Source organism: Phragmites australis, chromosome 16, assembly GCF_958298935.1.
Source record: "Phragmites australis chromosome 16, lpPhrAust1.1, whole genome shotgun sequence".
In the NCBI taxonomy this organism is placed as follows: domain Eukaryota; kingdom Viridiplantae; phylum Streptophyta; class Magnoliopsida; order Poales; family Poaceae; genus Phragmites; species Phragmites australis.
The window spans coordinates 2,991,982-3,005,216 of NC_084936.1; the positions used below are offsets into that span (position 1 = coordinate 2,991,982).

General features: G+C 46.3%; 1 protein-coding gene across 1 annotated transcript; it reads left to right on the forward strand.

Moving 5' to 3' along the window:
• Positions 1–2,384: 2,384 nt before the first annotated feature.
• Positions 2,385–4,791, forward strand: LOC133894780 (myb transcription factor 42). Its single transcript, XM_062334943.1, has 3 exons — positions 2,385–2,735; positions 2,868–2,997; positions 3,665–4,791. The coding sequence occupies exons 1-3, from the start codon at positions 2,603–2,605 to the stop codon at positions 4,356–4,358; spliced, it is 957 nt and encodes a 318-aa protein (XP_062190927.1). The 5' UTR covers positions 2,385–2,602; the 3' UTR covers positions 4,359–4,791.
• The last annotated feature ends 8,444 nt before the right edge of the window (positions 4,792–13,235 follow it).

The following is a 13,235-nucleotide window of genomic DNA, read 5'->3' on the forward strand; positions in this document are numbered from 1 at the left end:
TGAGGACATCAGAGAATCTCGCTTTTGTCTAGCTGCAACTTCATCAGGTCAGTCTGATCCTGCTCAGAAGCCAGTCGATCGTACTGAGATGACGCGTAGCTTATGGTTGCCGAGATGTGAAGGGGACGTCTCCTGCGTACAGTTTCATCTGTCCTTGCTCTCACATTTCATGGTCTGATTAGTTTTCTTCACAAGATTTCACTCTGAAGCTCTGCGTCCATCGTCGGCATGCCCTTTTCCGCGCAGCTACCACTGGGCCTGCACGGGGGCCCCATGCGGTACTGTGTCTGGCGACAAAGTCCTCGGTCGCTGACATGTGGGCCCCGGTGCATGTCATGTATATTTTCATATATGGCGTGACAATGATGTTGTATAAGCTAGCTAGCTACCTCTTTTGCTTTTTGGGACGATCTCTCTGCACTATAGATAATTTGTTTTACATATTAATTAAAGGTAATAACTTTATTTACGGGGGAACATGCTAACACATGTTTTTATTTTTCAGTCGAGCAAATATTTGTCTTTGTATATTTATTCAATTTACAACTAGAGGGTTGCTTCTTTATATTCATCTCACAATAAACTAAGCCTCAGCTCCTTCGAAAATTCTCTTCCAACGAGTCCAAGTCATCAAACATTATTTGTGGTGCGTTTTTTTTGGCAATTAATAATATAGTGCATGTGCATAAGTTGTCCAGCTCAATTTTTTCTAAGATTTACACGCAATTTTCTCTTAGGAAAGCAGATATGATCACTTTGTAAATAATTATTAAACCTGACTTAGAACCATGTTCCTTGTTAAAAGAAAAACTGGTATCAAGAACAATGTTACCCTTATTCATTCCTCGTAAAGAAAAAGAATCAGTTGTTTTAAATTATTTACAGAATATTACGAGTCCTGAAAAATATAGCTTGATAAAAGAAAATTCTGTGCTTCTTGTAAGAGTAGTCCCAATCAATATGATGGATAGAAGGCGGAGGTGTAAGACAAGAGGGAAAGAAGAAGAAGATGACGAAGAGGAGGTGGAGGAGCAAGGACATGGAGCTTGAGCACCCCCCTAGCTACCATATTAAAATCTGAAAAATCTTTAGTATATATTAAAATTAAGTGCAAAAGGAGAAGCCACATCATCAAATTATCCTCCTAGCTACCATTAATTGGATTTTGATTTGATAAAAAGAAATATGTACAGAATAAATCACTAAATAAATCAGATGATGATTCTAGAACTTAATATAAAAGACTATAGCTAAATCATAGCACAATCTAGAACATGCCTCTTTATAAATGTTCCACATGAACCATTTTCTCAATCATTGATAATAAAATTTTTTATTCAAAATTTTAAAAGTAATAGTGCCTTCTGCAATCGCACGTGATATGCTCATTGCGCTCATATCCAAATCTTATTTTAAAAACATTTGTAGTCTTGTATATATCAAAATTTTGTAGTTCAAATTCTATGGGCTAGATATTTTCTTTTGGCGGGAACTCGTAGCACATTATATTTTTCCTCTTTTTTTCTTGAGAGCTTAATTCTAACCTTGCATCATTGTATTGTGTTATGTAATAATAATGTTTGTATTAGTGATCTACATTAAATTTATATTGTTAAAAATGAATCCACATTAAATTAGTTGTTCTTTGTGATCTACTCCATTGCAAGGCTATATACGTGTTTTGCCGAGCAGAGATAATTCCATTTAATTAAACTTTATTTGGTTAGAATGGACGGAGGTGCATATCACATTTATTGAAAAATAACCAAGCAGCAATGATGGCTATTGAGAGATCATGCATACATATAGACATCAGCTGAATCCCAATCAGGACGTACCTCAATATTCATTTCAACGCACATCGAAAAGTAGGTTGACATCAAGATCACGCATAATATTGTGTCGACTAGATACCAAACTCCACATTTGCTTGCTAACTACCAACAGAAGCACCCAAAGGCACATTTGCACCTTTTCTCTTGACAACATATATCACCTTGCATGCTAATATTCCACATGTTTGTATAATACATATATATACCCGATAACTGTATATATCATGTAGATTTCTGCAAATTAGTTATGGTGCTATCATGGATGCTTCATACCGATGCCGTGTATTGCACAAAGCTAGTGCCCATGAAAGTGTATACGTTGTTAGCAGCAGGTTGTTATGCAGTATAACAGTGAGGCAAACCATTCTTGCTAGCTATATGTTTGATGCCATGTCGCTTTAGGGTTAGATAGAAAGCACCAATTAAAGTGGAACAGGGGTAGGGCCCTCACCAGGGAAATGTAATGAAAGGAAGTGTCATGGTGAAGCCTTGCATGCTTGCTTAATCAGAGGATCCCTCGAGAAGCAAAGAAACTAATTGAGGATTTAATTAATCGACGACGAAGAAGAGTGAAGGAGGAAGAAACTAGATGTAGAAGAGAGGAAGGGGCCAAGCCAAGAGAGGCAGCTCATATTAAAAGGCCTAAACACCAACCAGCCATTTGCACACCCCATGATATGTCATATTTCTAGCTTGATAGTTATCACACAACTTGTTAAGCTAGCTAGCTATAACAAGTTAGTTATCAAGGTGTGTGTTCGTTGTGCATGGGGCATCACTCCTGCTGCAACCAGCAGAAGGTGAAGAGGGGGCTCTGGTCTCCTGAGGAGGATGAGAAGCTCATCAGATACATCACCACCCATGGCTACGGATGCTGGAGCGAGGTCCCCGAGAAAGCCGGTAGGTCGCTCGCTCAACTCGATCCCCATGGCCTGATTGATGAACATTTGGATTTCTTGCTTGTTCTTAATTAGACGAACATTGCTTTTCTTTTGATTAAAAGTAAGTTTGCGCAATGTGATGGTTTTGTAGGTCTACAACGGTGCGGGAAGAGTTGCCGGTTGCGGTGGATCAACTACCTCAGACCGGACATCCGGCGAGGGCGGTTCACCGCCGAGGAGGAGAAGCTGATCATCAGCCTACACGCCATTGTTGGCAACAGGTAGGTCACAAGAGTTGGTGCTTTAATTTCCTTCAGTGCCAAGTGGAGCTTTGGTCTCTTTCTTCTCTTACCAATTTCCCCAAACTACTTACACCGCTAGGATATATCAAATTTGCTTGTCAATTGCTAACAAGAAGAGTCATTGCAATAATCTTTGCTCCCCCACATTGGTGTATTTCATCGTAACTCGATGATCAATTCCCATTCTCAATTATTGTGTTCTTAATTTGGCAATAGTGATATGGTGCCAAATTGCTATTCTTCTTTAGAATTTTCTCCTTGCTTCGTTTTCATTTCCTGAGACATTGACATAGCAATCTTGTAGGTAACATCATACGATAAAAGTGACCTGAAATTTCTTCAGAATTAATGGTGATTTATCACTCTCTAGCTATTATATATTTTCCATGCTTTTCAGTTTGTCCTCTCAAAGTTAATTATTCAATGATCTGTACATACATCAGCTTGACATCATACATCACAAATCGTGCCAATTTAGAAGTCGCTTTCTACTAGTTAATTAAACTCGAACACGACTATGACAAATCAAGCAGTGTATACTATATGTTAGGATTGCATTACTTGAAAACGAAGGCTTATTCCAAAGTAATGCATACCTAGTTGATGTGTACATGACCAAAGCTTTGTCTTGTCATCCCTTCTGCAGGTGGGCCCACATTGCAAGCCACTTACCCGGCCGGACTGACAACGAGATCAAGAACTACTGGAACTCATGGATCAAGAAGAAGATCCGCAAGCCGGCGAGTACAACGATCTTGCCGGCGATGACGGCGAGCTCTCCATGCAGCGCGGCGGCGTCGGATGCAGTCCACGGCCACCTGCAGATACCGTTCAGCGCGGCCGATCACCAGCTCGACGCCATAATCAGCCAGAGCCTAGCCCTGCCGCCGAAGCTGGCGGCCGGCCAAGATTCACCGCCGGCTCCGTTGCCTACGCACGGTCCCTTCTTCATGTTCGACACAAGCGTCAGCCCGCAGTCGTCGCTGACGTCGACGCCGATCCTGAAGCACCCTTTCCTCACCTTCACGGCGACGGCGATGGACGTGCCGAGCTACCAGCTGCCACCCATTGTGGACGGCATGGGCATGGGAGCCATGGACTGCGGCTTAGGTGAGGAAAAATGCCATGATCACGAGAGCAACAATGGCCAAGCAGCCGGCATGGCGAACGGCGGCGGCTTCTGCTACGAGCAGCAGAAGCAGCAGGAGGAGCAGCTAGGGCAGGACCAGTGGGATGACGAGTCGGCGCAGCATCTGCTGATGTGGGATGATGACCAAGAACTAACACCGTCCAACCTGGAAGCCATGCAAAGTGGTGCTCACTCCCTCCTTTTTATGTGACCAAATGACCATGCATGATCATGCATTAAGCAAGCTGGTGTGCATGCATATCTCTCTGGTCTCATCTCATCTGATCTATCTATCTATGATCCAATCCCTCTCTAGCTCTCACTCGATCTGATCTGTCTACACATGAAATAATGAGGTTTTCCAAAGACGCCGCACGTAATTAATTTATTGTTTTGGATCTTTATTTTTTGTCATTTGGATTTTCCCTTTTATTTTATCCCTTTTTTGTTTGGACTGAAGAATGAAGTGTGTGTGTACATATTAATTGGGTTTTTTTTGTAAAGAGAAACTGCATGCATGCATGGCATTGCACAATACTTGGAGTGTAATTTGATTGATGTATCTATGTGAATTTAAAATAAGCAAGATGACATCAGGAAAAAGAAAAAGAAACAAAGAGAGGGAGCCAGCCCCTCTTTTCTCCTTTGGATTCTTATGTGTTTGTTCTCAAGATTGTGCAAGCATATCCATGAATGGATAGAAACATCTCGAGCTATCAGCTACCTTTTTCCTTGTTTCTATTTCTTAATTTATTTTGTTTTCTTCTGTAAGAAACATCTTGAACTATTTTACACCTAGACCCAACAGAGCCTCCCCAGCCAGCCCGCGCCCACACCAGCCTCATCCTAGCGTGTGCAGCACACACCACGTGTCCCTCGCCCGCACGCGCATGTGTCCTAGTGCGCCGCTCGCCATGCGCCCGTGCGTCATGCGTCAAGTAGTGTTCAGTAGTTCAGTAGCAGCTCTATAGTTGCTTAATAGTGTTTAGTAGTTTAGTAGTATCGTAGTGCTCAGAAGTGAAAATTTACTATGATTTAGATGCTTTAATAGTTATTAGTAGTTTGTTCAGTAGTTTTAAATTATAGTAAAATTATTTAATAGTTTGTGTCAGGGTGTAGAATAACCCACACCACCCTGCCTAGCCCACCGACCCACACCATGCCGCCGGCTCAGCTCCTAGTGTGCGCACCATTGCGCCTGCTTGGCCCCTGCGCTCGCGCCTGCCCGTGTGCGCCACGTGCCCTCGCCCTCGCGCTTGGATCCCCCTGCGCCCGCCACGTGTCCCCGCCCCGCGCCCCATGCGCCCCACCCCCTGCGTGCAACTACTGACCACTAAAGGCGTGACCAACTACTGAGAACTACTGAAAAATACTACTGATATTACTGAATAAACTATTGATACTACTGACACTACTGATACAAACTACTGGAAACTACTAACAACTACCGAACAAACTAGTGACCAAAACTACTAACACTACTGAAAAAAACTACTAACACTATTGGTAACCACTGACAACTACTAACATACTACTAAACAATTTTACTGTGACTTGGAACTACTGAATACTGAACTACTGACGCTACTGAACAATTTTTTATGACTTGAAACTACTGAACATCTACTGAATAAAACTACTGACAACTACTGAAACATCTGAATCATAGTAAAATTCTATTGAAGCATCCAAGTCATAGTAATTTTTCACATTGTACTTTAAAACATCTAACTCATAGCAAAATTATTGAAAAATCCAAGTCATAATAAGTTCTCACACTACTGACAACTACTGAAGAATTTGACTCATAGTAAATTTCCGCACTTGTACTTAAAAGCATTCAACCCATAGCAAAATTACTAAAGAATTTAAGTTATAGTAAATTCTCACACTACTGATAACTACTGAAGCATTTGAGTTATAGTAAAAATTCACACTTGTACTTGAAAGCATCCAACCCATAGCAAAATTACTCAATAATTACTGAAGAATTACTGGATAATAACTACTGGATAACTACTAAAGAATTACTGGATGATAACTAATGGACAACTACTGAGCGGGTGGCATAGGACGAGTGACACTTAGCAGCGGGTGTGCATAGGGCGAGCGGTGATCTGCTATGGCAGGCGCAGTGGGCTGGACTGGTTGGGTGTAGAATAACCCTGGGTGTAAAATAGCACTCCTGTATACTACTATATATGCCGGTTAGTCTATAACAATGATTTCGGGGTATGCTGGACAACGAGTGTGTGAACGGTGTTTTAGGAATTGATGTGTGCGCGTACGATGGAATCAGGGACACAGGGAGTTATACAGGTTCATGCCTCCAGGAGAATAATAGCCATACATCTTGTGTGTTGTGTTATGGAGGATCTCAATTGGTTACAGAGGTAGTTCTAGCTGGTTGCCAGACTTGATATGCCTTTTTTTCTACAAACGGGGTCCTCATCCCTTTATATAGTAGGGAGAATGAGAACTTACATGTCGGTCTAAACAGAAGACCCTGCTCATCCTAATATCTAACTCAAGCCATCATTACGGAGGACCAGACATGTTCACTTGCTCGAAGGGCTCAGTATATCCCATCGACATGCGCCGTTGTGCTGGTCTACAAAGTCCCACTCCACAACATTTAATGCTACAGAATGGGACAATGCCCCTCTGTGACATCCTCGACCACTTGCTTGATCGACCTGCTGACAACATTCCATCCGTCGTGTGGTGCTGTGTCGATCTGCAAAAGTCCCACTCTGTAGTATTTAATGCTACAAGATGTGATAATGCCCCTTTGCACCGTCCATGACTTTGTCTATTGGAGTTGGCCTGGGGAAGGAAAATACTTGAGTGGATGTCAATAAATGCGATTAGACAGGTTGTGTCAGATCCGGCCCTGGGACCAGTGAGGCTGGTTGTGGGTTTATGCGATGGCGCTGGGAGACTGGTCGCATATGCCTTGTACTGGTCACGGGAACCATACCCTTGTCACGTGACCTACCTATTTTAGGAAATATACGCCTTTGGCCGTTATATCCCTCACGGAGCCCGTTTTCCAGGGTACCCCTTTTACTCAATACACCGACAGTAACCCCCAAGCTTCCTTGTGACCGAGGTCCAGCCTAGTCACACCACTTGGGCCCTAGTCTGCCTAGGGAGTGGTCATTGACGCCGTCAGTCCTCAGAGTGCAACTCTGAACTTCGCGTTACGTGGGGAGGTTTAAATGTTCCGAGAGGGGAAAAAAGGTTCGAGAGAGAGAGAGAGAGAGAGAGAGAGAGAGAGAGAGAGAGAGAGAGAGAGAGAGAGAGATTGCCGCTGGACCTGAAGGACTCTTGATTCCTTCTATGCGCCCCCTTGGGTTTTGTGTAGTTTGAAGGCCACGCTGGTTGGGGTGCCGCTGTGGTTTAAAAGAGGTGTGCTTGATGGCCTTTCGAACCACCTCCTCACCTTCCTTCTCACCCTCAAGCCTTTAATGCCTGGAGTCCATTCACCTCCATCCCATCCCGAGTTCTGCTTTGTAGTGTCGGCGGGCCCTAAGGCCATGTCGTACTCCCCTCCTTCATCGTTGGAGAGGTTTATGATCTCGAATGACTCGGCGGGGCAGAGTTGCCTTTGGCTTTGGATCCGCTCACCGTGGTGCTTTCGGAGGCAGCAATTGTCGCGGGTATGCTTGCGAGGTTGAAGCTGGCGACCATCGAGCTCACACCCTTCCAAAGAAGGCCACCTTTTGCCGATCCATCTCGATCTCACGCCTGGGCGGATCCCTCGGCCGAGGTCATCGATATCTCCAATGACGAGGAGTGGGTCAATTGGGACCTTCTGGAGAAGGAGATCGATGAAGAGGAAGAGTTGGAGATGAAGCGGAAGGGAGGTCTGCAGGGTGCACCAGTGCCGGTCAGTAGCCCTAGCAAGGTCTTTATGTCGGCCACCTTCCTTGGACCTTATGCCGATTGTCGTCTGATCCTGGAGTGGTGAGCTACCGCTCCAAGGAGGAGTATAAGAGGTTCCTTGACTCATTTAAGGGAAAATAGAGGTGAGAATTTGGTGGACCCTTTCTATCAACTTTGCTAGCCGCTTGAGTTAGGGAGGATAGGGTAGGTATGTAATAGGATAGTTAGTCCGATCGGATGTAACTAGTCGGTATGTAACCTAACCTTTCTATGAATGAAAGAGTGTAGGGGTTGGATGATTGTTCTTGTTCTTTTCCACACGCTAGTCAGGTTCTTAGTGCACGGAACAAGACACGGCTCGGCAAGTCCGTTGGGGGGGATTAGCGCTTGGCCCTAGAGAGGACTTGTGGCTTTGTGGTCGTTGTTTCCGACCTCCTGGTCGTTTGGCATCTTGGTCACTAAGTTCCGTAGTGGCCGTCGAGCGTGGTCGCGTGCTGTGGTCGGAGAATCAATATGTCGGGAGCCCGTGGCTTGGTTGTGAAGTCTGTTTTTATTTGAATTTAACAACTTACAAGGTGTATTCCATGCTAGTCCGAAATGTCCTACAAAATAGAAAGACAAGCCCATCTTCGAGAAATCCTACACATAGAACCTGCCAACAAGACGATGTTCTAGGAGTTGTGTAATTCATGGCCATCCTCCATGGCTAGCTTGACCACGCCAGGTCGGGTGATCGTGACCACTTTGTAGGGTCCCTCCCATTTGAGGGAGAGTTTATTCTGAGCGGACTTATTCTGGATTTGCCTAAGGACGAGGTCACCTATGACCAGTGTTCGCTTCCGCAACTTTCGGTTATGGTAGCGTCTAAGGCTCTGCTGATAACGAGCGGCTCGAATTAGAGCACAATCACAGAACTTTTCAATCAGGTTTATGTCATCCTCCCATCATGACACCTGGTCGTTATCCGAGTAATTGTTGACTCGGGGTGACTGAAGGGTGATTTTAGAGGGGAGCATTGCTTCGGCGGCAAAAACCAGGAAGAAAGGGGTTTCGGCTGTGACCTGGCTAGGGGTCGTTCGCAATGACCAGAGTACTATAGGGAGTTCATCCATCCAGCGTCTCGAATAGCTTTTAAGCCAGTCGAAGACTAGGGTTTTAATCCCTTGCAGTATCATCCCATTCGCCCTTTTGACATATCCGTTGCTTTGGGGTGAGCCATAGACCCATAGCAAACCTTGGTCCCGATCTCTTCGCAGTAGTCTCAGAAAGCACTACTGGCGAACTAAGCTCTGTTGTCAGTGATTATGTTGTTTAGATTGACAAACCGCACTATCAGTCCTCATATGAACTTAATCGTTGTTGTAGCGGTGATCTTCCTCATGGGCTCGGCCTCAATCCACTTAGTGAATTTATTGATTGCCGTGAACAGGAACTCAAAAGTCGCTTGGGGATTTAGGGAACGGTCCCATGATATCGAGCCCCTAGACAGCAAAAGACCAAAAGAGTGGTATGTTTTACAGTGCCTGGGCTGATATGTTGGTATTTCGGTCGTGGTACTGACACGACTCACACCGTTTCACCAGCTCGCATGCATCTTGGAGGGCAATGGGCCAATAGAATCCTTAGCGGAACGCTTTTCCGACCAGGGTGTGGTATGAAGCATGGCTACCACATATACCTCTGTGGATATCAGAGAGCACTGTGCTCCCCTCTTTCTGAGTGATGCATTTCAGTAAAGGTCGTTGCTCCCTCAGCGGTAGAGGCGTCCCTCTACCAGGGAGTATTTGCGTGCTTACCGCGAGACCTTTTATGCGACACCTCATCATTAGAGAGTGCTCGATTCTGAAGGTAGTCCAAGATTTGATCCATCCGCGTCGTACCCAAATCAAGCAGGATGACCATATGATGGCCGCCCGAGGTCGACGACACCGAAGGAGGCATTGCCTCGGGTGCTCCGTTTTTGAGCGGAGCATCCCCTTCACCTTTGCCCGAGACCATGGAGGATGGTTGTCAGAGTCTTTCTTCAAAGACTCCAATCGGGATAGGTTCACGAGAAAAAGCAAGATGAGCCAGCTCATCGGCTAGGAAGTTGTCCTTGCGAGGGACGTGCTTGAACTCAAAGCCAACGAAGTGTCACTCTAGTCTTCTCACTTCATTTAATACCAAGTGTGGAGGCTGCTCGTATTCCAGACAAGAGGCCCTCATATTCAGCAGTGTTATTAGTGGCTGGAAAATATAATTGAACTACGCACCTGAGGATGTCTCCGGTAGGTGAGGTTAGAACCACTCCAGCCCTGGCTCCCATTAGTGTGAACGATCCATCAAAGTGCATGGTCCAGTGTTCGCTTACCTCTGGTTGCTGCACCTGCTCGGACTCGAAGGATGATCACTTAGCTACAAAATCGGCCTGCGCCTGGGACTTGATAGATGTTCGGGGGATGAACTGGAGATCAAATCCCACGAGCTCTATTGCCCACTTTGCTGTTCTTCCTGTCGCATCTCTATTATAGAGAATTTCCCTAATTGGTAACGAGGAAATCACCTTGATTTTGTGAGCCTGAAAGTATTGTCTGAGCTTGTGAGAGGCAATTAGGATGGCGTATAGCAGTTTTTGATCATGTGGGTACCGAGCCTTCGTCGTGCAGGACCTCACTGACGTAATATACTGGTCACTGGAGACCTACCAGCTTGAAGACCAGGACCGCACTCGTGACCTGTGGTGTTGAGGCAACATAGAGCAAAAGCTCATCGTCAGGTCGAGGCGCGGTCAGTACGGGAGGGGAGGAAATGTACCTTTTGAGCTCTTGGAATGCCGCCTCTTCCTCCAACATCCACTGGAAGTGGTCATTTTTCTTCAGGAGTTTGAAGAGAGGCAGTCTCTTCTCCCCTAGCCTTGAGATAAACCTGCTCATAGCAGCAATGCATCATGTTAGTTTCTAAACCTCCTTTAACCTGGTCAGGGATATCATCTGGTCGATGGCTCTGATCTTGTTAGGGTTCGCCTCTATCCCTCAATAAGACACAAGAAATCTGAGCAACTTCTCTAACGGAACCCTGAATGTACACTTCTCTAGGTTCAGCCTCGTACGGTACTTCCGGAGATTGTCGAACGTTTCTTGAAGGTCTGCGACCAGGTCTGTCTCAGTCCTGTTTTTGATGACCACATCGTCCACGTATGCCTTGATGTTTCTTCTAAGCTGTGGTTGAAGAACGAGTTGAATACATCATTGGTAAGTGGCACTAGCGCTTTTTAAGACAAAAGACATTTTTACATAGAAAAAGACCCCAATGGGCGTAACAAAAGCCGTCTTTTCCTCATCCTCCCTAAACATACTAATCTGATGGTACTCCGATCGAGCATCTAAGAAACATAACAGATCGCTGCCGACCGTTGAGTCAACTAGCTAGTCGATTCGGGGAAGAAGGAAAATATCTTTTGGGCACACCTTATTAAGATCGGTGAAGTCGACGCACATTTTCCACTTGCCATTGTGCTTCTAGACCACGACTAAGTTAGCTAGCCATTCTAAGTACTACACCTCTTGGATGAAGCCTGCTTTCAAGAGCTTGTCGATCTCCTGACAAAGTGCTTCCTTCTGGTTGGCTACGAATCGATGCGTTTTTGCTTTACTAGTCTCACACCTGGTCGCACAGATAACTTGTGCTCGATCACATCCCCGGGGACTTCGGACATATCAGACAGACTCCATGAAAAGATGTACGTGTTCGCTAGGAGGAAGGTGATGAGCGTGAGTCCGTATTTAGGGTCCAGTGTGGCCCCTATCTGGACCGACTTGGTCGGGTCGGTGTCGTTCAGGCTCACTACCTTGAGTCGATCATCTGGGTTAGCGATGACATGGACCTTTACCGGTCGCCCACTTGGTTTAGCGGTCACCGGCTGTGACCTGGGACTCAGCTCGACCATGTCGAGGCTCCTCTTGTCATAGTGCAGGGCCGTTTTGTCGTTACCAACAATGGTGATGACCCCTATTGGCCCAGGGATTTTGATCGCTTGGTATGTGTAGTGGGCAATGGCTATGAACTAGGACATCGTTGGTTATCCGAGGATTGTGTTATACGCGGTCCTAAAGTCGGCCACATCGAACAGGACCCTTTCGGTTCTGAACTTGTCCGGCAAGCCGAAGGTAATGGGCAGCTCAATTCGCCCTAGCGGCTTAGCCGAGGAGCCTGAGGAGATCGCAAAGAAAGGTGGAGATGGCCTCAACGAGCTCCTCAAAATCTATAGGGCATCCAACACGTCAGCAAAGAGGAGGTTTGTCGGAGGGTGAACTCCTGTCGCAGGGATCCTGGGGGACTCCTTTTTAGAGATTCGGCCGGGGGGATGATCCTGAATATGTTCGCCTGAGAAATAAATGGGTATGAATGCGATGGCCAGCGGTGCGGAGTGATCTAATGCGGAAAGGAATAAATGCACTGATGTTTAGACAGGTTCGGGCCGCACGGGGGCGTAACACCCTACTCCTGTATGGATACTATAAATGCCATGAGGAAGTCCCTCAAGGATGTTGCTGGTTACAAGAATGTTGGTCTATCTTAAAGCCTGAGGCTCTTTGTTCTTCGGCCTGTGATCTTCTCTTCTGTTCTGTCTCGTGTTGTTCACCTCTCAACTGTTGTTTCTTTTTTACTTTCTGTGTCTTCCCACACTACTGAGCCGTTGTTTCTTTTGTGCCGCCGGCGGCTTTAAATACCCCGCCGGCAGCAGCGTGCCCCGAACGGGAGGGGGAGCACGAGTTCCGAGACACCATAAATGGAAAGGGCGTCATCATTTCCTCTGGGCGAAGTGATCGGGGGTGAAAAATGCGTCCCACGCCCGGTCATCCGTCACCATAAATGCACTGGCAATGGGTGCCGTGGACAGGGCCCACCGGGCAGCCGCAGAGCGGCCCGGCGTGCCCGTCCTGTCTTGTTCCCCTGCCACAGCAGCGCGGCAGACGGAACGCCTCGGCCCTTACGACGTTATCCCGAGACGGGCCGGATGGCACGGGATGGGACCCGTGCAATTAATAACCCCACGCCCCTCTGCCAGAACGTGGCAGGAACTGATGCTGAGCGCGGCAGGAGCAGTTGGAGGTGACAGGCCACGCACGCTCTTTAAATGCGGCCTTGGGCCTTTGACTGGCTGACACCTCATCAGTGGGCCCCTCGGGGGCCACTGTCAAGGGGCTCTCTGAGTCGTCGG

Excerpts from the sequence above, each read along its gene's own strand:
- LOC133894780 (XM_062334943.1), top strand. The coding sequence starts at position 2,603 with ATGGGGCATCACTCCTGCTGCAACCAGCAGAAGGTGAAGAGGGGGCTC. Across the intron at positions 2,736-2,867 it reads CGAGGTCCCCGAGAAAGCCG|GTCTACAACGGTGCGGGAAG; the intron begins GTAGGTCGCTCG and ends ATGGTTTTGTAG. Across the intron at positions 2,998-3,664 it reads CACGCCATTGTTGGCAACAG|GTGGGCCCACATTGCAAGCC; the intron begins GTAGGTCACAAG and ends TCCCTTCTGCAG.